Here is a 27,766-nt window from a genome sequence, read left to right as displayed (position 1 = left end):
CTCCTAGAGCGGCGTAGCCCACTCCAACGCCCTGTCCGACAAGAAATACAGAATAAATCCCACCTTAGCCCGCTCAGTAGGGAAACGTGCAGCCAGGAGCTCGAGATGAATAGAGCACTGACTCACGAAACTCCTACAAGATTTGCTGTCTCCAGAAAATTTTTCTGGCAGCGGGAGGTGAGATAATGTCAGAACAGGGGTGGCAGTGGACAAGGTAGCTGCAGCCAAGCTAGCAGCCTGTACAGCAACTGTGGTAACATTCACACCTGGGGTTGAGCTCTCGAGAGCCGCCAACCTACCCTCCATCTGCTGGATATACCGCAAAGTTTGCTGAATGTCCGCCACTTACTAGCCAGACCCTGGCACTAGTATTATGTTATGGCTAGCGGAACGCACCGAATAAATAGAGATGTTTTTATTAATATTGGTGCGTTCACAGCCCGGGGTCCACCGTGCAGGATAACCTGCTGCTAGCAACGGCGGCACGATATGGCGGTATGGACTAACTCAGTTACTTCACCGAGTAGTCGTGAAAGAAAAGCAGTGTGCCCTGTTAGGCTTCACAGAGGCACAGGCTAACTGCCCACACAGAGAGCAGTCAGTGGTCACGCATGCAAACAAAACTCCTCGCCGGAGGTGCCAGCATTCTAGGGGCTTATTTCAGCCGGGTCCCTGAACACATACTCTCGTGACCACACTGGTGCAAAGCACTTAACAAAGAACAATACTAGCGCATGGCCGTGCGGTCATGCAAACCTTAAATAGCTGCAGCACGTACAGGACCTTCCTAGAAGGACCAATGAGAAGCTACACCAGAGCGTGAGCACCTACAGGACCTTCCTGAAGGAGCCAAAGACCTTAGCTGCAGTATCAGATCATGTGACCCTCGATCTCCACTGAGAGATCTTACTCTGGGCATGCTCAGAACGAGCAAAGCAAGACTTAGACCCAGAAGTGTCTGCTCGCTGCTGCCCAGCACCAACTTCAATGGCAGAAGTGGGAAAAGCAGCAGTAACTCTTAGCACAGAGTCAGACTGAGCGAGACGCTGGGACCAACGTCTCCGCTGAGCAGGCTCCACTGCGAATGGAGAAGAATGGGAGACCGCAGCGGAGATGGACCGAGATTCCCCCTGTGCAGCGGAGGGAACTTGACCCCTAACACACTAGATGCTACAAACTATTTTTAAAGTCAGATCTCTTACTTTATGATGTTAGTAACAGAAGAATTTGTTTGTGGCCTATTGATCCGGCCTCTATAACACACTATTAGATTTCAAAAGATTAAAAACATTTGCTCATCTGTATAGACACGATGATTATAAATTAGTGCAACATTGCTAATTTGTTCACTTTGTATGACTTTTTACATAACATTACGAAAAACTTTATTGTACACTATATTTTAGGAATGTAAAAAAATAATTTTGGATTCTTAACTAATGCTGATGACTTACAGTTTTATTATTCTACTTCCCTATTGACTGGAACACAGTGGAGACTAATCAGAGGAGAAACATCTCCCGGGACTTCTTCTACCTGGAAAATTGTCATAATTTTATGCATAAATATCCACAGATAAGGAATCGCATTCTTATATTTTGTGTCTGCTCTAAGCCAACTTCACTACGATCCATCCTCTAGAGCAACAAGAAGAACGAAATGTGAAAATGACGGTGAAGAGCAAAGACGTTCCTGATGTGAGAAACATTGGCATTGCATTGCCTCGGAAAGACTAAACCATTATTACCAAGTGTCTTATATGTCGTAATAAGATGCAGGATTCAAAAATAACCAAATATTATTCTATACATAAAATGTGTTTTCTAATCTAGGAGGTTCCAGTTGTCTTTATCTTTTTATCTTAATTCTTAAAATATTTTATAATTTCAAAATCATCAGTACGGTCAATGTAAGTATATTTAAAGAGAAACTAAAATTAATTTGTTTTATTTCTGTTTATAATTTTGTCCGGCATGGAAACTTATAAACATTTGCAAATTATTTTATTAGGGGATTTGCCTTCATTTCAGTAAAAAAAAAAAAAATTAAATGTACGTACCTTCCAATCCCCTCCTCTTCTTCCTGGTCTGTTAATTTGCCTTCAGCTGCCTTGATATCAGAACATTCTCATTAGGAGTACAGATGATGGCAGTGAGTGATCTCTGTTTTCCTCTGAGTGTCCTGCTGCTGACCCTTTCACTGCCATCATCTGTGCTCCCAATGAGAACATTCTCATATCAATGCAGCTGAAGCCAAGGAAATAGACTGGGGAAAGCCGGGGTTCGGAAGCCGCTTACAGGCAATTTTTCACAAGCTTTAAAACAAATCCCCTAATAAAGTGATTTGCAAACTTTGATAACTTTACATGCTGGATAAAAAATCATAAAAGCTTAATTACTCCTTAATCACTGGTATCATGCGATGACTCCATTTAACAATTGAGGGTAAAAGAGAGAAAATTTATAAAGTTTCATAACTTTACATGCTGGATAAAAATAAAAATAAAAGCTTAATTACTCCTTAATCACTGGTATTCTACGATGCTTTCATTTAACAATTTGGGATAAAACAGAGAAAATTGATAAAGTTTGGTGTGTAAACTACAGTGTTCAAAACTACAATACTAACCACTGCCTATACATATGAATATGCATTCTAGTGTGTTCATTGAAGCAAATTACTATCTGTATTTTATGTTCTGTGTATTTCTGTATCCACTGCTGGGTGACTCTAATGTATTTTTATCTTGAACCAGGTACAGTAGCTTTTAAATATTATTTTAGAAGTTTCCTTTGGTTTTACCATCTGTCCTGATAGGTAAGGCATTTTTACATTTTCTTGCTATTTTTACCATGTGATAATAAAAATAATACTTATTTTTTTTACATTTTATGCTTTGATTTGCCGTCCATTTTTCTGATAATGTTACAATATAGTAGATGATACACTGTAAGTTCTTTAATACTTTTTATTCTGTTGATCATATATTGAGGCCCCAACTGGTCTCATCTCTTAGGAGGAGTCATTTTTTCATCACTATTTATTTTAAAGAAGCTCAGAATAAGTAGGTCACGGAGCTAGAGATGAGTAAATCTAGGAAGATTCAAATTCATAGATCCCTCTAATTTTGCAGTAAAATATAATTCACATTGCAACTCTCTAATCCAAATTGAATGTTTCTTATTATGCATAGGAGCCTATCTGGACTACAGAACATATTAGTCATAGGGTGAAGAAATAAAATCATATCTTGCTTCTCATCCATCTGGCCACCACAGATTACTGTCCGGTGCTCTGCTCATTCTCTCGCTCTCACGTTTCCTTAAGCAATCTTCACTAGGTGATAACATCTAAGCTCTACTTGGGGCTAAACATTCAATGCCAAGTGATGTTTGTGGGAAAGGAGATGCAGAGAATCATCGTAGTCATAGAATCATAGAATGTTAGAGTTGGAAGGGACCTTTAGGGTGATCCAACCCCCTGCTCAATGCAGGAGTCACCAAGCCATTTCAGACAGATGTCTGTATGGCCTCTGTATGAAGATTTCCATTGAATCAGAACTCACCACCTCTCATGGCAGCCTATTCCACTCATTGACGACCCTCACTGTCAGGAGATCCACGATGGCCGCAGACCTGCACGGATGTGCATGATAGTTCCCCTCCTTAAACTCTCCATCTGCAGCATCCAGTCCCGTGGGGCTCCAGAAATTGCTTGATCGACTAGCTCCGCAATCGAGATTTTCCATGCACTTCTACTTAAGCAAGACCCTCAGGACATTGAAATAGTAAGAATCCATAGAGCACTCCATCCTAAACCCAGACAAGGAGATCATGGTATGTTTTATGTTGATTTTTGGACTTTCGCACTAAAGATCTACTGTTAAAGCATGCCCGAGAATCACAGGACTTCAACTACGAGGGAACCCAACTTAAGCTCTTTTAAGACCTATCAGCAATTACCCTGAAAAAGCGAAGAATACTCAAACGGTTCACAGAGGCTGTGTTGCAGAAGAACTTGCAATATCGTTGGCTCTTCCCATTTGGGATACAAGCCTCTACAGAGGATAAAAAACTTCAAGCCAGGACATCAGCAGAACTCCGAGATATATGTAAAGCCCTGAACATCCCACTTGATCAATATCCAGACCTTGAGGCTTTCCATGCAGCTTCCATAGTGCAGCCTGTACCTCTTCCAGTACCTTGGCACTTCACTTCAATGCCTAAATCACAAAGAACCAAACACAAAGCATAAAGCCAAACCCTTCCAAAGATCAGGACACTTGAATAATCGCTCTCATCACTCTCGTTGGAATCACTCATTCTCCCTATTGAAGTTCCAAACAATTTAGCGTTACCTGTTCATCAGCGAGCAACAGTTCCTTTTAGCATTGTTTGAATATATACTCTGTTCTACTCCCTAGTTAGGGATTTGCATGTTGGTTATAGAATTACCGTTTTATCCTTACTGGTGTTGTGATAACTTGAATTTTTGAAATTACCTTCCCTAAAAGACTGGCAGCCACAGAATCTTTTCAGTCTTCTAATCACTATAGTTGTACACTTAGTAATGTACCATGCTATGATGCTTACTAATAACATGTTTTCTTTTTCAAGACCCTTCATAACTGTTACCCCTTCTCCTTTGCTCTCCTTTATCCTTTCCCTCCTTCTCCCACAAGCACCTTGAGATGAACATAACCAAACAGCAAAGAATAAGATACCCAAAGGGTATTTAAAGTTGCCACATTAAAGACGAAAGGATTCAACTCCCCGACTTCCAGATACCAAACACTCTCACACTTTAAAAAGAAAGGAATGGATGTAATGCTCCAAGAAGCACATTTCAAAGCAGATAAATGACCCTCTTTTGAAAAATCATATTATGATAGGTGGTTTCACGCTACCTCCCCTCAAGCAAAATCCAAGGGGGTTTCTATAGCCATAGCTAGGGGAATTCCTTTTCTTTTACAAGATTTACAGGCAGACCATGACATCCGCTATCTATTAGTTTAGGGTCTAATGGCAGGTACAGTAGCGTGATCACCATTTGTATTCTCTATGCACCGAATAAAAGACATTTAAAATGGTTATTATTATCAGTGTTAAAAAAACATCAGGGATTTTCAAGAGGGCACACTGATTATAGGAGGGGACTTCAATGTAGCCCTGGAACCAGCAATTGATACAACAACAAAAAAAGGGTGCAATCTCATTGAGAGACCTGGCTAGGATTAAAGCAGCGAGCCTCAGTCTCTGAACATGGTTGACCTGTGGCTGTACATGCACCCATCCGAATGAGACTTTACATACTTCTCATGCCCACATAATTCTTATTATTGGATAGATTGCCAGATCATTATAACCAAATATCGGGCAGTCAGAGATTTCTTCTTCCCTCTTCTCAGACCATTCCACTGTATCAGTTGACTTAACTCTTACCAGGCCATACTCCCCCTGTAGTTCGTGGCAACTAAATGAATCATTGCTAGATACTCCTGCATTTAAGACCCATATAACTAAGGCCTTATCATAGAACTTTGGTCTCAACACAGTAGGAATAACACACCAAATGCTATGGAAGGTGCACAAAGTCGTAATTCGAGAATTTATCTCTATCACTTCATTTTTAAATAGATAAAAAAAACAGAACCCTCCTTGAAGAAATAATAAACATAGAATCCCAACTCAAAAAATGCTAGTGAAGCAAACACTTGCAGCATTTTCGACCAAAAGACAACAACTAAAGGATCTACTCATGGTACAATCATTTAAATTTATGGTTCATGGAAAAATGTATATTTGTCCATGGTGATAGAGCTTCCAAACTAACCATGTCAATAATCAGGAAAAGACAAGCATGGACATTTGTCCACTCCATTACAACCAGATCTGGTACCATAACCCAGAACTATTCCCAAATAGAAACAGAATTGTTACAATATTATAAAGACCTCTATCATTTGCGCCCAAACGAAACAAAACAGGAGAGAGTCCAAAGGAGTCAAGATATCAGAACATTTTTGGGGAACTTAAATCTTCCCAAATTGACTGCTCTACAACAACAACCACTCACTAAACCATTCTCCCTCGGGGAACTCCAGTCTGCCCTATTGGGCTGCCCAAAAGGGAAGGCTCCCAGACCGGATGGACTTCTGGCCTTTTATTACAAATCCTTTCCCTCAGTCCTACTTCCTCATCTTCTCAACATGTGCAACTCACTGTTGAAGGTTGATGAAGGCAAAGATCCACAGCAGTGCGGTAGGTGTAGATCGATCTCATTGCTTAATACAGATCTAAAATTGTATGCGAGAATGCTGGCTAACAGAATTACGCATCTGCTGCCTCTAATTATCTTCAAAACACAATCTGGTTTTGTGAGAGGGAGAGAGGGGAGAGCTATTGCTTATAAAATTATACACCTAGTACAATATGCAAAATCTCGCAAATTCCCATTAGTACTTTTGGGCATAGATGTTGAAAAAGCCTTTGACAGGGTAGACTGGACATTCCTTGAGGAGACATTAGCAAAATTTTGCTTTCCCCACTCAGTCATAACATCTATAATGGGTATGTACTTAGCCCCTTGGCGAAGATCAGACTTAATGGGTCTTTAACGGACTTATTCCAAATTTATAATGGAACGAAACAAGGCTGTTCACTGTCCCCTCTTTTCTTTGTAATGGCAGTGGAGCCTCTCCTACAGGCCATTCAGCAGTGTCCCGAGATCGAAGGCATACAGATAAAGAGATGATCATTATAAAACTGCGGCCTTCACAGACGATCTCTTGATTGTGCTATCACAGCCACTGAGGGGACTCCCAGCCTTAATGGACATTCTGGACAGATATGGCAGCCTTGCTAATTTCAAAATAAATGCAACCAAGTCCGAGGCACTGAGTCTGGGCTTGCCTAGAGGAACCATGGACAAACTCAAACTCAAATATTCCTTTGCCTGGCAGTCTAGATGCATTTCATATATAGGCATTAAAATAGGGAAGACGGACAAGGATCTCTCTCTTCACTCTTAATATCAATCTGGAATCTACAAATGCTTGTATATGCTCATGGAAAGACCCGTTTCTTTCCTGGATGGGAAGGAAAAATATCTTAAAAAGTCTAATCTTACATAGTTACATAGTTATTAAGGTTGAAGGAAGACTATAAGTCCATCTAGTTCAGCCCATAGCCTAACCTAACATGCCCTAACATGTTGATCCAGGGGAAGGCAAAAAAACCCCATGTGGTAAGAGTAAGCTCCATCATGGGGAAAAAAATTCCTTCCCGACCCCACATACGGCAATCAGACTAGTTCCCTGGATCAACGCCTTATCAAGGAATCTAGTATATATACCCTGTAATATTATACTTTTCCAGAAAGGCATCTAGTCCCCTCTTATATTGAAGCAATGAGTCACTCATTACAACATCATACGGCAGAGAGTTCCATAGTCTCACTGCTCTTACAGTAAAGAATCTGCGTCTGTTATTATGCTTAAACCTTTTTTCCTCCAGACGTAGTGGATGCCCCCTTGTCCCTGTCACCGGTCTATGATTAAAAAGATCAGCAGAAAGGTCTTTGTACTGTCCCCTCATATATTTATACATTAACATAAGATCACCCCTTAGTCTTCGTTTTTCCAAACTAAATAGCCCCAAGTGTAATAACCTATCTTGGTATTGCAGACCCCCCAGTCCTCTAATAACCTTGGTTGCTCTTCTCTGCACCCGCTCCAGTTCAGCTATGTCTTTCTTATACACCGGAGACCAGAACTGTGCACAGTATTCTAAGTGTGGTCGCACTAGTGACTTGTATAGAGGTAAAACTATGTTCTCCTCATGTGCATCTATGCCTCCTTTAATGCATCCCATTATTTTATTTGCCTTTGTAGCAGCTGCCTGACACTGGCCACTGAATATGAGTTTGTCATCCACCCATACACCCAGGTCTTTTTCATTGACGGTTTTGCCCAGAGTTTTAGAATTAAGCACATAGTTATACATCTTATTACTTCTACCCAAGTGCATGACCTTACATTTATCCCCATTAAAGCTCATTTGCCATTTATCAGCCCAAGCTTCTAGCTTACATAAATCAGCCTGTAATATAAAATTGTCCTCCCCTGTATTGATTACCCTGCAGAGTTTAGTGTCATCTGCAAATATTGAAATTCTACTCTGAATGCCACCTACAAGGTCATTAATAAATATGTTAAAAAGAAGAGGGCCCAATGCTGACCCCTGTGGTACCCCACTACTAACCGTGACCCAGTCCGAGTGTACTCCATTAATAACCACCCTTTGTTTCCTATCCCTGAGCCAACTCTCAACCCACTTGCACATATTTTCCCCTATCCCCATTATTCTCATTTTATGCATCAACCTTTTGTGTGGCACCGTATCAAAAGCTTTTGAAAAGTCCATATACACTACATCTACTGGGTTCCCTTGGTCCAGACCAGAACTTACCTCTTCATAGAAGCTGATCAAATTAGTCTGACAAGAACGGTCCCTAGTAAACCCGTGCTGATACTGGGTCATGAGGTTATTCCTCTTCAGATACTCCAGTATAGCATCCCTTAGAATGCCCTCCAGGATTTTACCCACAGTAGAGGTTAAGCTTACTGGCCTATAATTACCGAGTTCAGTTTTTGTCCCCTTTTTGAATATTGGCACCACATTTGCTATACGCCAGTCCTGTGGTACAGACCCTGTTATTATGGACTCTTTAAAGATTAAAAATAATGGTCTATCAATGACTGTACTTAATTCCTGCAGTACTCGGGGGTGGATCCCATCCGGGCCTGGAGATTTGTCAATTTTTGAGATTTTTAGACGCCGCCGTACTTCCTGCTGGGTTAAGCAGGTAACATTAAATTGGGAATTATTATCACTAGTCATATTGGCTGCCATGGGATTTTCTTTTGTAAATACTGATGAAAAAAAGTCATTTAGCATATTGGCTTTTTCCTCATCCTCATCCACCATTTCACCCAGACTATTTTTAAGGGGGCCAACACTATCATTTTTTAGTTTCTTACTATTTATGTAGTTAAAGAATATTTTGGGATTATTTTTACTCTCTCTGGCAATGAGTCTCTCTGTCTCAATCTTTGCTGCCTTGATTTGCTTTTTACAGAATTTATTTAATTTTCTGTATTTATTTAATGCCTCCTCACTACCTACTTCCTTTAATTCTCTAAATGCTTTCTTTTTGTCCCTTATTGCGCCCCTTACAGCTCTATTTAGCCATATTGGTTTCCTCCTATTTCTAGTATGTTTATTCCCATACGGTATATACTGTGCACAGGTCCTATCCAGGATGCTAATAAACGTCTCCCATTTTCTTTGTGTATTTTTGTGTCTCAGGATATCGCCCCAGTTAATTGCACCAAGATCCTCTCTCATCCGTTGGAAATTTGCCCTCCTGAAGTTTAGTGTCCTTGTCACCCCTCTACTACACATCTTATTAAAGGAGACATGAAAACTTATTATTTTGTGATCACTATTCCCCAAGTAACCCCCAACCCTTATATTTGATATGCGGTCTGGCCTGTTGGTTAATATTAGGTCTAGCAGTGCCCCCCTTCTTGTTGGGTCCTGAACCAGTTGTGAAAGGTAATTGTCCCTCATAGTTGTCAAAAACCGATTACCTTTACTGGAACTGCAGGTTTCTGTTCCCCAATCTATTTCAGGGTAGTTGAAGTCCCCCATAATAATGACTTCTCCTTGAGTCGCAGCTTCATCTATTTGCTTTACGAGGATATTCTCCATTGCTTCCATTAGTTTTGGAGATGTATAACAAACCCCTATCAGTAATTTATTAATTTTTCCCCCTCCCCTTATCTCCACCCACAGGGACTCTACATTTTCATTAGATTCACCTATATTATCACGCAGGATGGGTTTTAAGGTCGATTTTACAAACAGACACACCCCACCCCCTCGCTTATCTGTACGGTCATTTCTGAAAAGGCTATAGCCCTGCAAGTTAACAGCCCAGTCATGGCTCTCATCCAGCCACGTCTCAGATATCCCCACCATGTCATAATTATGTTCCAACAACATTAGTTCTAATTCATCCATTTTGTTGTCGAGGCTTCTGGCATTAGTATACATGCACTTGATGTTCCGCTCTGTACCTCTATTCTTTCTTAAATTACTAACTGTTCTAACCCCACCCCCCATGCCTCCGCCACCCCCAACTTCCTTATTTGTGCCCAGGTCTCTATCTGCACTATCTTCCCCACCTATAAAATGAATACCCTCCCCCCCATTCCCTAGTTTAAACACTCCTCCAACCTTCTAACCATTTTCTCCCCCAGCACAGCTGCACCTTCCCCATTGAGGTGCAGCCCATCCCTAGCGTAGAGCCTGTAGCCAACTGAGAAGTCGGCCCAGTTCTGCAGGAACCCAAACCCCTCCTTCCTACACCAATTCTTGAGCCACTTATTAACCTCCCTAATCTCCCGTTGCCTCTCTGGCGTGGCACGTGGTACAGGCAGTATTTCAGAAAATACCACGTTGGAGGTCCTTGCTTTCAGCTTGCAGCCTAATTCCCTGAAATCATCTTTAAGGACCTTCCACCTACCTCTAACTTTGTCATTTGTGCCAATGTGCACCATGACCGCTGGGTCCTCACCAGCCCCTCCCAGTAATCTGTCCACCCGATCAGCGACGTGTCGGACTCGAGCGCCAGGTAGGCAGCACACCGTTCGACGATCCTTGTCTTTGTGACAGATTGCCCTATCTGTTCCCCTAATAATTGAGTCCCCCACTACCAGCACCTGTCTGGCCTGCCCTGCTCTCCTATTTCCCTCCTTACTGGAGCAGTCACTCCTCCGGCTTTCAGATGACATGCCTGGCTGCAGCAGTGCTACCCCTGTACTGGCACCCCCCTCATCCGCCAACTTAGCAAACTTATTGGGGTGCGCCAGATCAGGACTAGCCTCCCTGGCACTCTTCCCTCTACCCCGCTTTCTGAATGTCACCCAGCTACCTATTTCACTGTCCTGCAGCTGCATCCTACCATCCCCCTCCTCATCTAGCCCATTGAGCGTCTGCTCTGTGGATCTCAGTGTTGCCAGCTGCACATTTAGATCCAGTATCTGGGCTTCCAAATGCACAACGTGCTCACATCTCGCACAGCAGTATGCACCCTCGACCGGCTGATCAAGGACTGCATACATGTGGCAAGATGTGCACTGGATGGCATTAACAATTGTGGAGCACATTTCCTAATGGGGATTGCACGAGACAGAAACGTTAAATAAAAATAAATACAAAGTATTAATTAACACTTGGAACAGCAATTCCTCCCTTGGAAACTCCCTGATTCCAAAGTCACTGAGTCACAAGTCACACTTACCGCCGTCCACACTTACACTCAGGTCACACTCAGCTCGCTCACACTCGCTATGCTGAAGATTTAAAGATTTTTTTTTTTTTCCCTCTATCTCCCTTCAACAACAAGCCCCCTTGCTGTTCAACTGCAGTTCCAAAAAGGGCTTGAGCCCCAAACAGCTGCCCCTTATAAACCCTTGATTATAACCGCCCACCCTAAGTTAACCCCTTGTGAAAATAGCTACTCCCAATTCAACAATTCACACAAATTCACACAGGTATTTGTTAAAGGCCTTCCAAATACCTCCTCACTGAATCACAAGTCACACTTACCGCCGTCCACACTTACACTCAGGTCACACTCAGCTCGCTCACACTCGCTATGCTGAAGATTTAAAGATTTTTTTTTTTTTTTTTTTTAATCTTTTTTTTAATCTTACCCAAATTTATATACACATTCAACATGCTCCCCATTCTAATCCTCTCCTTCTTCCTAGCAAAAATCCATTCATTTTTCTTTAAATATATTTGGCATAAATGCAAACCCCGTATAAATTCTAAAACTCTAATTTTACTGAAAGATATGGGTGGAATGGAAGCCCCAGATATGGCAAAATACTGTCAAGTGGTCAACTCACTAGAAGAGTAGACTGGATCAGGGGCATGGTAGATAAACAGTGGGTCAAAGTACAAGAATACATGGCCTCACTCCCTTTGTGGTCGCACTTGTTGGGACATGCCAATACAAGAGTTTAGCCTTGTTGCATTAGCACACACACACAAACCACAATTCAGATTTTGAAAGTAAATGTAGTGTTCTAGCAACCCCCAATTTCCCCACTAACAAAAATCACTGCCCTACTAGATATCACCCCTCAACAAGCGGACAAAATACTGGTTGATCAGCTCTTCGTGGACAGCACACTTCTCCCACTACATGAAATGCGCAAACTTCCCGGACTCTCGGGTCTTACATTCCTTCAGCATGGGACACTCGCCTCTCTTTTTCACCGATAGGAACACCAAGTGGACCAGAATAGGCCTCTAACACCTTATGAAGTTCTTTGTGCCAGAACTAAGCCTCCCACCAAAACTCTTTCAGTAATATACCAATTACTACTCAAAATTAATATGCCTTTGAAATGGGCATATTTATCACAGTGGGAAAAAGACTTGGGTATTTCCTTTTCTGAAACGCAGGTAAAACCAATCTATAGGGAATCCCATGGCTCTTCACATTGCCTCACATTCAAGAGAATTCCTTTAAAATAATAACTAGGTGGTATATCATACCTAAACAAATTCATAGACGGCACCTCACCTCACCGGATATATGTTGAAGGTGTGGAAAGGATGATTGAAGTTATTTTCACATATGGTGGTCCTGCCAAGCCCTTCAGGTATTTTGGAAGAAAATGGCCATGATTATCAAAGAGGTTCTGGGCAAGCGAATCATTTTAATGCCAGAGGCTGCACTATTAAACTTCCCAATGTGGCTGGACAATAAGAGAGCAACTAAACTGGCAGAATCTATCCTCGCAGCAGGGAGATCCTTGATCCCCAGTTGTTGGCACTCTTCTCTAATACCCACCACTATTCAGCAACTTTATCTTAAAATTGACCAAGTCTGCCATTCAGCAGAATTAGAAGCCTGTGTGAACCACAACACTAATAAATTCCAAGAAGCTTGGCAGCCTTGGATCCGTTTCAGACACCAATTATCATTTTACGCAACAATTGCATCCTAATCATACACTAAATGCATCTCCCAAGGTGCTTCCTTCCTCCCCCTCCTCTCTACTCTTTCCCCTTATCATGCACCTCCTTCCCTTCCCTTGTTCCTCTACCCCGCTCTCCCTGTCCCGTTCATCTATCCTATAACTCTATATTTATTGTTTTTCATTTCCTGCTTGTATCTCAAGAACCTCACTCACTGTTGATTTGACTTAGTTCTGCATAGATATAATGCCCTCTAGAGAAGCACTCCTAGAATTATGTCAGCTCTTAAAAGGCCAAACAAACTTTTGACGACTTGTTCATTGAACCTCAGCATTTAAGAAATATTCCATGATCTTATGGTTGCTGATTATTGTTTCTCAATTTTTTTTCTCTCTGAGAAACACCAGATCATATGTAACACGTTAGTCCTGGAGTGTTAGTTATACATGGTTCCTTTTTTTCCCTCGTCTTTCCTATTTGCTAGATGTTTATCATTACTGTTTTATGTTAGGCATATCATTGTAATTTGTTATTTCGCTTTGCAATAAAAAGAACATTGAAAGATCATCTTCACTGTCAAAAAGTTCTTTCTAATACCTAATCTGTATCTTCTCCCTTTCAGTTTCCTTCCATTACTTCTCATGCTTCAATGTGCATATGAGAATAATGATGATCCCTCTACACTGTGAGATCCCTTCAGATATTTGTAGTCACATATTAAGTCTCTTCTTGGCCTTCTTTTTTGTTAAAGTGAAACATTCCCAGATTAGTCATTTGGGGGTCAGATATCTTCTGTGTTTGACTTATCATGAAGTTCTAAAAAAGGAGTAGTAATCTATAATATAATGCTGGGAGCGTCACTCTGTCCGAAGCCTTTATAGACTGCGCCAGCGCAAGCGCTGGCGCAGTATGGACCCCACAGAGCGACGCTCCCAGGAGATCGCGGTATGCGTAAGCACTGAACGCACACCGCGATCTCCAACGGAGAAGCAGGGACGAGCCAGGAGGGAGAGTATGCTATATTTACCTGTCCCGTTCCAGCGATGCACGCTACTCCGTCCTCCACCTCCTCTGCCTGCGACGTTCAGTTCAGAGGGTGCGATGACATGCTTAATGCTCGCCGCCCTCTGACTGAACAGTCACAGTCAGAGGACCCCGGAAGAGAGAGAGGCGCGCAGCAGTGGAACGGGGGACAGGTAAATATAGCAAGTGCCGGGGGCCTGAGCTAGCGGCGACTCCAGCACCTGAAATCCCACAGCGCGCCGGTGTCCCCGCTTGCTCAGGCCCCCAGCATTCAGCACCCAGCACAGCCGCCCGCACTCACCACCGCTACGCACAGCCGCCCACACTCACCACCGTCACGCACAGCCACCCGCACTCTCAGCACCACCACGCACAGCCGCCCGCACTCACCACCGCCATGCACAGCCACCGCACTCACCACCGCCACGCACAGCCGCCTGCACTCAGCACCGCCACACACAGCCGCCCGCACTCACCACCGCCACGCACAGCCGCCCGCACTCACCACCTCCACGCACAGCCGCCCGCACTCACCACCGCCACACACAGCCGCCCGCACTCTCAGCACCACCACGCACAACCACCCGCACTCACCACCACCACGCACAGCCGCCCACACTCACCACCGCCACGCACAGCCGCCCGCACTCACCACTGCCATGCACAGCCGCCCGCACTCACCACCGCCACGCACAGCTGCCCGCACTCAGCACCGCCACGCACAGCCGCCCGCACTCACCACCTCCACGCACAGCCGCCCGCACTCACCACTGCCACGCACAGCCACCCGTACTCACCACCTCCACGCACAGCCGTCCGCACTCACCACCGCCACGCACAGCCGCCCGCACTCTCAGCACCACCACGCACAGCCGCCCGCACTCACCACCGCCACGCACAGCCGCCCGCACTCACCACCTCCACGCACAGCCGCCCGCACTCACCACCGCCAAGCACAGCCGCCCGCACTCACCACCGCCACGCACAGCCGCCCGCACTCACCACCGCCACGCACAGCCAACCGCACTCATCACCGCCACACACAGCCGCCCGCACTCACCACTGCCACGCACAGCTGCCTGCACTCACCACCGCCACGCACAGCCGCCCGCACTCACCACCGCCACGCACAACCGCCCACACTCACCACCACCATGCACAGCCGCCAGCACTCTCAACACCACCACGCACAGCCGCCCGCACTCACCACCGCCACGCACAGCCGCCCATACTCACCACCGCCATGCACAGCTGCCCGCATTCTCAGCACCACCATGCACAGCCGCCCGCACTCACCACCGCTACGTACAGCCGCCCGCACTCACCACCGCCACGCACAGCCGCCTGCACTCACCACTGCCACGCACGGCCGCCCGCACTCACCACCGCCACGCACAGCCACCCGCACTCACCACCGCCATGCACAGCCGCCCGCACTCAGCACCGCCACGCACAGCCGCCCGCACTCAGCACAGCCACACACAGCCACCCGCACTCAGCACAGCCGCCTGCACTCAGCACTGCCACGCACAGCCGCCCGCACTCAGCACCGCCACGCACAGCCGCCCGCACTCAGCACTGCCAAGCACAGCCGCCCGCACTCAGCACCACCACGCACAGCCGCCCGCACTCAGCACCGCCACGCACAGCCGCCCGCACTCAACACCGCCACGCACAGCCGCCCGCACTCAGCACCGCCACGCACAGCCGCCCGCACTCAGCACCGCCATGCACAGCCGCCCGCACTCAGCACCACCACACACAGCCGCCCGCACTCAGCACAGCCGCCTGCACTCAGCACCGCCACGCACAGCCGCCCGCACTCAGCACAGCCACGCACAGCCGCCCGCAATCAGCACAGCCGCCCGCACTCAGCACAGCCGCTCGCACTCTCCACAGCTGCCCGCACTCGGGCAGTAGAGCCAGAGAGAGAAAGATGAGAGCAACATATGGCAGAATGGAAACAGGAACAGGCAGAATGGGTGCAGCACATTACAACAGAATGGGGGCACAGGATGGGAGCAGCACATGACAGAATGGGGGCGTAGGATGGGAGCACCACATGACAGAATGGGGGCGCAGGATGGGAGCAGCACATGATGGAATGATTGTGCACGATGGCAGCAGCACATGACAGAATGGGGGCGCACACATGACAGGATGGGGGTGCAGGATGGGAGCACATGACTGGATGGGGCACAGGATGGGAGCACATGACAGAATGGGAGCAGCACATGACAGAATGGGGGCACAGGATGGGAGCAGCACATGACAGAATGGGGGTGCACACACATGACAGGATGGGGGTGTAGGATGGAGCAGCATATCACAGGATGGGGCGCAGGATGGGAGCACATGACAGGATGGAGACGCAGGATGGAGCAGCACATGATAGAATGGGGGCGCAGGATGGAACAGCACATGACAGGATGGGGGCGCAGGATGGAACAGCACATGACAGGATTGGGGCGCAGGATGGGAGAACATGACAGGATGGGGGCGCAGGATTGGAGCACATTACAGGATGGGGATGCAGGATGGAGCAGCACATGACAGGATGGGGGCGCAGGATGGGAGCACCACATGACAGGATGGGAGAGCAAGATGGGAGCAGCACATACCAGGATGGAGACCATATACCAATATAAATGCTCGCCACCCGGGCGTAGAACAGGTTCAATAGCTAGTTATTATATAAATGTTGGGTTCAACATCATAATGTCTGCATCTTATCATGTTTAGTCTAATATTGATACATCAGTACCATAAAGTCTATACAGTAGGATCAAAAACAGGAAAACATTTATATGAAAAGAGAAATTATAGGAACAGAAGATTGAGAACTGAAAGGAAAAAGTTATTTTTGCTTTATGTAACAGGTTGTAACTTCCACTTCACCAGTCTACATGAAGAACAGGACGATGGTTACAGATTTCATCCTCTTAGGATTTCAAGTCAATGGAGATTTAAGACTTATCCTCTTTAGTTTGTTCTTTGTTGTTTATTGTTTGATATTATGTGGGAATCTCCTGATCATCACCCTGGTGTCCACCAGCAAGAACCTCTACACTCCAATGTACTTCTTCATCTCACAACTTTCCATCGGTGACATTTTATTGACCATGATCATTGTACCCAGTATATTATACATTCTTATGAATAATGGGGGAACCATTGCTTTTCCCAATTGCATTGCCCAATTGTATTTCTTCTGTTCCTCAGAAGCATTTGAAGGTTTTCTTCTCGCTGTGATGTCCTATGATAGATACATAGCCATCTGTAATCCTCTCCGTTACACCTCTATCATGACAAGTGGGTATTGTGTGATATTGACTGTCTTCTGTTGGTTATTTGGATTTTCCTTTAACTTGATATATACCATTACAACATCACAGCTAAACTTTTGTGGTTCAAATATCATTGACCATTTATTCTGCGACCTTGTTCCTCTTCTAGAACTTGCCTGTTCAGACATTTTTATTGTCCATTTGGAGATTTATGTAGTAGGCATTCCAAATATAGTAACCCCAATCACAATAATTATAGTTTCATATACTTATATTGTCTTAACAGTCGTAAGGATCCCGTCACGTAACGGTAGACAGAAAGCCTTCTCCACCTGTAGCTCCCACCTGATTGTGGTCTCCATATTCTACGGGACTATATTCAGTGTTTATGTTGTACCTACAAAACAATCAGTCACCACCAACAAACTCCTATCCCTGCTATATACTGTGCTTACTCCACTGATCAACCCAATTATATACAGTCTGAGAAATAGAGACATTAGAAAAGCCGTACAGGAAACATTTGTCCTTGTGAAATGGAAATTTTTTCACAATAGTTTGTAAAGATAATCCACGACTATAATCAAAAACATTTGCAGGCAGTTGTGTCAGTCATAAATATACAAAATACATGAATAGACTATTTTATTGATCTTGGTACTTGTTTTGATATATAATTAATCATTTTGTAGAATATTAGCCCCAAAACAAGTTCATTATTACCACATTACTTACAAATAACATTATGGCTTCGGTTGTAAGACATAAGTCCTGAAAGACAACCGCGTTCAGATCAATTATACATCACGCAATGATTTATTAATTATTATTATTAATGTAATTTATCCTGACATAAGCATTTTGCTCTTTTATGAATGATGTCAACATATAGTTATTATTTCCTTTCTTAAATTTAGTAATGAAACTAATAAATACCCTTCTCAGGTTCTGATATTAGTAATTATATTTCATCATCCATTGGATTTCTTGGACACTTTATGTATCTGATTGGCACAACAATTGTAACACATTTATTATGCACAAGAAGAATCTAAATATTGTAAAAGCAAAAATAAAAAATTAATATAATAAACATTATTTCTAAATAATATTCTAAATTTAATCAAACATTTGACCTACAAGTACTTCCGATTTGCACCCAAGTTCTAAAAGTAAATAAAGAACAAAACAAAACAATTAAAACAAAATAAAAAAAAAAATTAAACTTTATATTTTTTTTTAAATGAGGAAAATTTCCAATATGACATGTCTGTGAGTGGGAAAAGTATGTGATCTTTTGATTCCAGTATCCGATGTAACTCCTTTGTGCAACATTAACTGCAACAACTACAGTACAACTAAACTTTTATTGTCATTATTGATTAGTCCTGCACATTGGCTTGGATGAGTTTTCGCCCTTCCTTCTCTACAGAAATGCTTAATCTCTGCTATTTTGGTGGGTTTTCTCTCATTAACTGCTTTCTTGAGGTTCTTCCACAACATTTCTATAGGAATGATCTCATGACTTTCACTTGGTCATTCTAAAGCTTCAACTTTTTTCTTTACTATTTTGTTGGGTTATTGTCTTGGGACATGGTCCTTAGTCACTTGAAATTTATTTCACGATCAGATGTCCAGACATTTTCATTTTGAATTTCCATTTGTAATTCAGAATTCATTGTTAAATTTATTATACCAATCTGTACTGGCCCAGTTGAAGCAATACAGGCCCAAGCTAAGATACTGCAGATGGGCAACATAGTCATTGATGAGGGGCTGCTGTATTCCCATACCCTTGCACCCAAAAAGTAAAAACAATTCCCATTTTCCTTGTGTTCTGGGGGAAATGCAAGACACTCACATTTTAGCTGCAGACCTCCACTGGCTTCACGCGTATGGAACTTGGGTCAGTCACAGAAACATCAGGGGACACTTAGTTCTTTTGAAACAGTTCAACTTAACTTAACATTTTGAATTCCATGGGAGTAAATGCACAGTAAATTGTCATAGCTGCAGTCCTTTTAGCTTGAGCTTTCCCTTTGCTTTTGGGCTCCCCTTACTCCCGGCATTCTCCTCCCGCCTCTGTAGCTCACACAAAAACCAAATTGTCCTTCTGTAGCGGCTCTGTTATGGACCTGGTGGTTAGGTGCACCAGGAATGACCTGATAGTTAAACACTGAGTCGGGACGAGCTCTGGGGAAATGGGAACTCTGCTGACCGCAAACCCTACTCCTATCAACACAACTAGAAATAGCCGTGGAGCGTGCCTGACGCTGCCTAGACGCCTCTTCACAGCCTAAGAGCTAAATACCCCTAAAGAAGGAAACAAAGCCTCACTTGCCTCAGAGAAATTTCCCCCAAAGGTAAAAGCAGCCTCCCACGAGTATTGACTGTGAGTTAAGAGGAAATCACAAACACAGGATGAAATAGGTTTTAGCAAAGAGAGGCCAGTCTAACTAAACAGATTGAGGATAGGAAAGGGATCTTTGCGGTCAACACAAAAAGCTACAAAAAACCACGCAGTGTGAGCAAAAAGTACCCCCGCACCGACTCACGATGCGGTGGTGCCACACTGCAACCCCAGAGCTTCCAGCTAGCCAGGCAGTTTCATGATAGCAAGCTGGACTAGAATTAAGCAAGGAAAACAATATGTAACAAATGACATGCAGGAACTTAGCTTCTGCTGAAGTAGACAGGTCCTCAGAAAGAGCCAGGAGAGATCTGACCAGTACTAGAACATTGACAGCTGGCATGGAGTAACGGTCTGAGTGGAGTCAAATAGAGAATCCAGCCTAGCCCTAAACGAGGGCAGCAGGAGAAGGAATCTCAGAACCAGCAGCTCCACTCACAGCCACCAGAGGGAGTCCAAGGACAGAACTCACCGAAGTACCATTCATGACCACCACAGGAGGGAGCTCGAGAACGGAATTCACAACACGGCTCCCCATTCGGCTTCCAGTCATAGGAAGTGGTTGAGGCAGGTCTCTCCATGCCTAATCCAGGTCGTAGGCCCATATGTTACAGGACTGATCACCAAAATGTGTGACAGCCATTCTAGTGCTGCTCTCTCTGTAATGTGTTTCACATGACTGTCAGCCCTCTGGCTCTGAACTCCTGCTTGGGTCTCTGTTATCTTAATCTATATATCTCCCAACTCCATAAATCAGAAAGTGTTGGTCCTACTGTTTCAACTGCTCCTACCCTACTCACCTATAGGAAATTCACTAAAGCCTTAACTGTTTTTATTCTAAACTTATTTAACTTCCTGAACTTGTGTGCCTTCCATAACACCACCCAATTCTATCTGTATTTATCACTTATCTTATATGCTACTCCTTATACTGTCCCTTGTTTCATGCAATACAATACTACAAGGTGGGCCATTTATATGGATACACCTGTATGGGCTATGTATATGGATGCACCCAAATAAAATGGGAATGGTTGGTGATTTCAACTTCCTGATTGTGGTACATTAGTATATGGGAAGGGGAAAACTTTTCAAAATGGGTGGTGACCATGGCAGCCATTTTGAAGTCAGCCATTTTGGATGCAGCCTTATAAATGGCCCACCCAGGTGTATCCATATAAATGTCCCACCCTGTATAATATCATTACATCAAATTTGAGTCACCATTACAAAATACACATGAATCATTACAATATTATTGTAAAAATGATCTACAGCATCCACATTACAGCATAAAGTGCACTCTGTTGTGATCCTAGTGGTAGAGGATCTCATAACTTCCAGCTAAGTCCGCAAACACAAAATCTAGCTCATAGGGAGGTGGTAACTAGGCTGACCGAATATCTGATCCTAACACAACAACTAACAGTAGCCGGGGAACGTACCTACGTTTATTCTAGACGTCTCGCACCAGCCGGAGAACTAACTAACCCTTTCAGAGAAAATAAGACCTCACTTTCCTCCAGAGAAGGGTCCCCAAAGGTATAATACAAGCCCCCAACAAATAATAACGGTGAGGTAAGAAGAAAAGACAAACGTAAGTATGAACTAGATTTAGCAAAGTGAGGCCCACTAATTAATAGCAGAAAATAGAAAGAGAACTTATGCGGTCAGCAAAAAACCCTACCAAAATATCCACGCTGAATATCCAAGAACCCCCACACCGACTAACGGTGTGGGGGGAGAATATCAGCCCCCTAGAGCTTCCAGCAAAAATCAGGAATCACATTGTAACAGGCTGGAACAAAATAGCAGTAATGCGGATAAACAAAAATAAGGAAGCAGGACTTAGCTTATCTTGCAAAAAGCAGGAGACCAGGAGACAGGAGCCAAAAGACTTAGACTGATTACATCGATTCCAGGCACAAGACTGAGTTTCCAGGAAGTCTAAATAGTAACACCCAAGGCCAAACGACCCAGGTGGGTACAAACCTGGAGAAAGGCAATCCAAGTGTCATACCGCTTGTGATCACAAGAGGGAGCCAAGAAATACAATTCACAACAGTACCCCCACTTTAAGGAGGGGTCACCGAACCCTCACCATGACCACCAGGGCGATCAGGATGAGCCGCGTGAAAAGCACGAACCAAATCGGCCGCATGAACATCAGAGGCGACCACCCAGGAATTATCCTCCTGACCATAGCCCTTCCATTTGACCAGATACTGAAGCCTCCGTCTAGAGAGACGAGAATCCAAGATCTTCTCCACCACGTACTCCAACTCGCCCTCAACCAAGACCGGAGCAGGAGGGTCAACAGCAGGAACCACAGGCACAACATACCGCCGCAACAAAGACCTATGGAACACATTGTGAATGGCAAACGACACTGGAAGATCCAAACGAAAAGAAACCGGATTAAGGATTTCCAAAATTTTATACGGACCAATAAAGCGAGGCTTAAACTTAGGAGAGGAAACCTTAAGAGGGACATACCGAGAAGACAACCAAACCAAATCCCCAACACGAAGTCGGGGACCCACACCGCGGCGGCGGTTGGCAAAACGCTGAGCCTTCTCCTGTGACAATTTCAAGTTGTCCACCACATGACTCCAAATCCGCTGCAATCTATCCACCACGGAATCCACCCCAGGACAGTGAGAAGATTCAACATGACCCGAGGAAAAACGAGGATGAAAACCAGAGTTGCAGAAAAATGGCGAAACCAAAGTAGCGGAACTAGCCCGATTATTGAGGGCAAACTCAGCCATTGGCAAGAAGGTCACCCAATCATCCTGATCCGCAGAAACAAAACATCTCAAATAAGCCTCCAGCGTCTGATTAGTTTGCTCCGTTTGGCCATTAGTCTGAGGATGAAAGGCAGATGAGAATGACAAATCAATGCCCATCTTAGCACAAAAAGATCGCCAGAACCTGGACACAAACTGGGATCCTCTGTCAGACACGATATTCTCAGGAATGCCATGCAAACGAACCACATTCTGAAAGAACAAAGGAACCAGATCGGAAGAGGAAGGCAACTTAGGCAAGGGCACCAAATGGACCATCTTGGAAAAGCGATCACACACCACCCAGATGACAGACATACCTTGAGACACCGGAAGATCTGAAATGAAATCCATGGAAATGTGTGTCCAGGGCCTCTTTGGGACTGGCAAGGGCAAAAGCAACCCGCTGGCACGAGAACAGCAAGGCTTAGCCCGAGCACAAATCCCACAGGACTGCACAAAAGAACGCACATCCCGCGACAAGGAAGGCCACCAAAAGGACCTAGCTACCAAATCTCTGGTACCAAAAATCCCAGGATGCCCTGCCAACACCGAGGAATGAACCTCAGAGATAGCTCTGCTGGTCCAGTTATCAGGAACAAACAGTCTATCAGGTGGGCAAGAGTCAGGTCTACCAGCCTGAAATCTCTGCAACACACGTCGCAAATCAGGAGAAATGGCCGACAAAATTACTCCCTCTTTAAGAATACCAGCTGGCTCTGAGACTCCCGGAGAATCAGGCACAAAACTCCTAGAAAGAGCATCCGCCTTCACATTATTCGAACCAGGCAGGTATGAGACCACAAAGTCAAAACGGGGAAAAACAATGACCAACGAGCCTGTCTAGGATTCAGGCGCTTAGCAGACTCGAGATACATCAAATTTTTGTGATCAGTCAAGACCACCACACGATGCCTAGCTCCCTCGAGCCAATGACGCCACTCCTCAAATGCCCACTTCATGGCCAACAACTCCCGATTACCCACATCATAGTTCCGCTCCGCAGGCGAAAACTTCCTAGAAAAAAAAGCACAGGGTCTCATCACAGAACAACCAGAGCCTTTCTGCGACAAAACAGCCCCTGCACCGATCTCAGAAGCGTCCACTTCAATCTGAAAGGGAAGTGAAACATCAGGCTGGCACAAAACAGGCGCCGAAGTAAACCGGCACTTCAGCTCCCGGAAAGCCTCTATGGCTGCCGGAGCCCAATTAGCCACATCCGAACCTTTCTTGGTCATATCCGTCAAAGGTTTCACAACGCTAGAGAAATTAGCAATAAAATGACGGTAGAAATTAGCAAAACCCAAGAATTTCTGAAGACTCTTAACGGACGTGGGTTGGGTCCAATCATGAATAGCTCGGACCTTGACTGGGTCCATCTCCACTGTAGAAGGGGAGAAAATGAAACCCAGAAAGGAAACCTTCTGCTCTCCAAAGAGACACTTTGAGCCCTTCACAAACAAAGCATTATCACGCAAAACCTGAAACACCATCCTGACTTGCTTTACATGAGAATCCCAATCATCAGAAAAAACCAGAATATCATCCAGATAAACAATCATAAATTTATCTAGATACTTCCGGAAGATGTCATGCATAAAAGACTGAAACACTGAAGGGGCATTAGAGAGCCCAAAAGGCATCACCAAGTACTCAAAATGACCTTCGGGCGTATTGAACGCAGTTTTCCATTCATCTCCCTGCTTAATGCGCACAAGGTTGTACGCACCACGAAGATCTATCTTGGTGAACCACTTGGCACCCTTAATCCGAGCAAACAAGTCCGACAACAGTGGCAAAGGATACTGAAATTTGACCGTGATTTTATTCAGAAGCCGATAGTCTATACAAGGTCTCAAAGACCCGTCCTTTTTGGCTACAAAAAAAAATCCCGCACCAAGAGGGGAAGAGGATGGACGAATATGTCCCTTCTCTAAAGACTCCTTTATATAAGAACGCATTGCAGCATGTTCAGGTACAGATAAATTAAATAAACGTCCCTTCGGAAATTTACTACCAGGAATCAAATCTATTGCGCAGTCACAGTCCCTATGAGGAGGAAGGGCACTGGACCTGGACTCACTAAATACATCCTGATAGTCCAACAAATACTCCGGAACTTCAGAAGGAGTAGAAGAAGCAATAGACACCGACGGGGAATCGCAATGAATTCCCTGACAAACCCAACTTGACACAGACATTACCTTCCAATCTAAGACTGGATTATGGGTCTGTAACCATGGCAGACCTAAGACGACCAAATCATGCATTTTATGCAGAACAAGAAAACGAATCACCTCCCGATGTTCAGGAGTCATGCACATGGTCACTTGTGTCCAATACTGCGGCTTATTCTCTGCCAATGGCGTAGCATCAATTCCTCTAAGAGGAATGGAATTTTTTAAAGGCTCCAGGACAAAACCACAGCACTTGGCAAACGACAAGTCCATAAGACTCAGGGCAGCTCCTGAATCCACAAGTGCCATAGCAGGGTAGGAAGACAATGAGCAAATTAGAGTTACAGACAAAATAAACTTAGGATTTAAATTACCAATGGTGACAGGACTACCCATCTTTGTTAGGCGCTTAGAGCATGCTGAGATAACATGTGTAGAATCACCACAGTAAAAACATAACCCATTCTGACGTCTATGATTTCGTCGTTCAGCTCTAGTCTGAATTCTATCACATAACATTGAGTCAGGTGCCTGTTCAGACAGCACTGCCAGAGGATTAGCAGATTTGCGCTCCCGCAAACGCCGATCTATCTGAATGGCCAGAGCCATAGAATCACTCAGACTTGTAGGAATGGTAAAACCCACCATCACATTCTTAATGGCTTCAGAAAGGCCATTTCTGAAAATTGCGGCCAGAGCACACTCATTCCATTGAGTGAGCACGGACCATTTCCGAAATTTTTGGCAATACACTTCAGCCTCATCCTGGCCCTGAGAGATAGCCAGCAACGCTTTTTCTGCCTGAATTTCAAGATTGGGCTCCTCATAAAGTAAACCGAGCGCCAGAAAAAACGCATCAATATTTGCCAATGCCGGATCTCTTGGCGCCAATGCAAAAGCCCAATCCTGAGGGTCGCCACGCAAGAAAGAGATAACAATTTTAACTTGCTGAGCTGAGTCTCCAGACGAACGCGGTCTCAAAGATAGAAACAATTTACAATTATTCCTAAAATTCCTAAATTTAAATCGATCACCAGAGAAAAGCTCAGGAATAGGTATCTTGGGCTCTGACATAGGACTACTAGTAACAAAATCCTGAATGCCCTGCACTCTTGCAGCAAGCTGATCCACACTAGTAATCAGAGTCTGAACATTCATGTCTGCAGCAGAGCTTCAAGCCACTCAGAGAAAAAGGGGAAGAAGAAAAAAAAACAAAAAACTCAGAACTTCTTTTCTTTTAATCCCGCTTCAGCAATGCATTAATGGCCTGGAATACTGTTGTGATCCTAGTGGTAGAGGATCTCAGAACTTCCAGCTAAGTCCGCAAACACAAAATCTAGCTCATATGGAGGTGGTAACTAGGCTGACCGAATATCTGATCCTAACACAACAACTAACAGTAGCCGGGGAACGTACCTACGTTGATTCTAGACGTCTCGCACCAGCCGGAGAACTAACTAACCCTTTCAGAGAAAATAAGACCTCACTTGCCTCCAGAGAAGGGACCCCAAAGGTATAATACAAGCCCCCAACAAATAATAACGGTGAGGTAAGAAGAAAAGACAAACGTAAGTATGAACTAGATTTAGCAAAGTGAGGCCCACTAATTAATAGCAGAAAATAGAAAGAGAACTTATGCGGTCAGCAAAAAACCCTACCAAAATATCCACGCTGAATATCCAAGAACCCCCACACCGACTAACGGTGTGGGGGGAGAATATCAGCCCCCTAGAGCTTCCAGCAAAAATCAGGAATCACATTGTAACAGGCTGGAACAATATAGCAGTAATGCAGATAAACAAAAATAAGGAAGCAGGACTTAGCTTATCTTGCAAAAAGCAGGAGACCAGGAGACAGGAGCCAAAAGACTTAGACTGATTACATCGATTCCAGGCACAAGACTGAGTTTCCAGGAAGTCTAAATAGGAACACCCAAGGCCAAACGACCCAGGTGGGTACAAACCTGGAGAAAGACAATCCAAGTGTCATACCGCTAGTGATCACAAGAGGGAGCCAAGAAATACAATTCACAACAGCACTCATTTTATTAGGAAGGGACGAAGAGAATGCCTCTCCCTGACAGACTCTTACACTTTTCTCCAGTCAAAAGTAAATCAATTAAATACTCATCTACACTTGGAAATACGACTACTCTTAATCAATCAATATGCTTTATGGAAGTACAAAATTTACCTTCCATATAATTATCTAAGCATACTCCATCACTTCTTTCTAGTACAAGAGCCCAGAGGGTAATTTATTAACTGGAATTTCATATAAAAGTCTGCAAACTGATATTAACGCCTTAAGGACCAAGCTTCTTTATATGTTAAAGAGAAACTGTCAGCAGGATTGTGCTCAGCAAGCTACAGACAATGTCAGGTTGGTGAGGTTATACTGATTTCAATGATCCTGGTGATGCAATCCGTCTTGTGGTTGCTGTTTAATCTTTATTTGCAGTTTTCAGTTAATGAGATTCCCATGCTTTAGGGTGGTCTGTGAGTGGGGCATAATGTGGTGCTCTGCTTAAATATTCATCCTTATGGCTTATGACATGTACCTGCCTCCATCAAGATGACTCCAGCCACACCTGCGCAGTAGCATCATTTGGATTGAGATAATTTTTCTTTTTTTTTTCTCAATAAATTTTTATGACAAAATCACTCCTTTCCAATACTGGAGCCCAGAGGGTAATTTATTAACTGGAGTCTTATACCAAAGTTTGAAAACTGGCATTAACCCCTTAAAGACCAGGCCAAGCCATTTTGTATGTTAAAGTGAACATGTCGGCAGAATTGTGCTCAGTAAACTATAGACAGTGTCAAGTTGGCGCCGTTATACTGATTAAAATGATACCTGGGTGATGAAATCTGTCTTATAGTTGCTATTTAATTTTTATTTGCAGTGTAATGGCGCCAACCTGACACTGTCCGTAGTTACTAAGCACAATCCTGCTGACAGATTCACTTTTCTGACCGAGCCTCATTTTCTAAATATGACCAGATTCATTTTAGGTGGT

At 44.2% G+C, this 27,766-nt stretch overlaps 1 protein-coding gene across 1 annotated transcript; it reads left to right on the top strand.

Moving 5' to 3' along the window:
• Positions 1-1,667: 1,667 nt before the first annotated feature.
• LOC143774644 (olfactory receptor 1500-like) lies at positions 1,668-17,935 on the top strand. Its single transcript, XM_077262397.1, has 2 exons — positions 1,668-1,697; positions 16,964-17,935. The coding sequence occupies exons 1-2, from the start codon at positions 1,668-1,670 to the stop codon at positions 17,933-17,935; spliced, it is 1,002 nt and encodes a 333-aa protein (XP_077118512.1).
• Positions 17,936-27,766: the final 9,831 nt, after the last annotated feature.

Source organism: Ranitomeya variabilis, chromosome 5, assembly GCF_051348905.1.
Source record: "Ranitomeya variabilis isolate aRanVar5 chromosome 5, aRanVar5.hap1, whole genome shotgun sequence".
NCBI lineage: Eukaryota > Metazoa > Chordata > Amphibia > Anura > Dendrobatidae > Ranitomeya > Ranitomeya variabilis.
The sequence above is the reverse complement of the archived record's forward strand: the minus strand, read 5'-3'. Positions and strand labels throughout refer to the sequence as shown.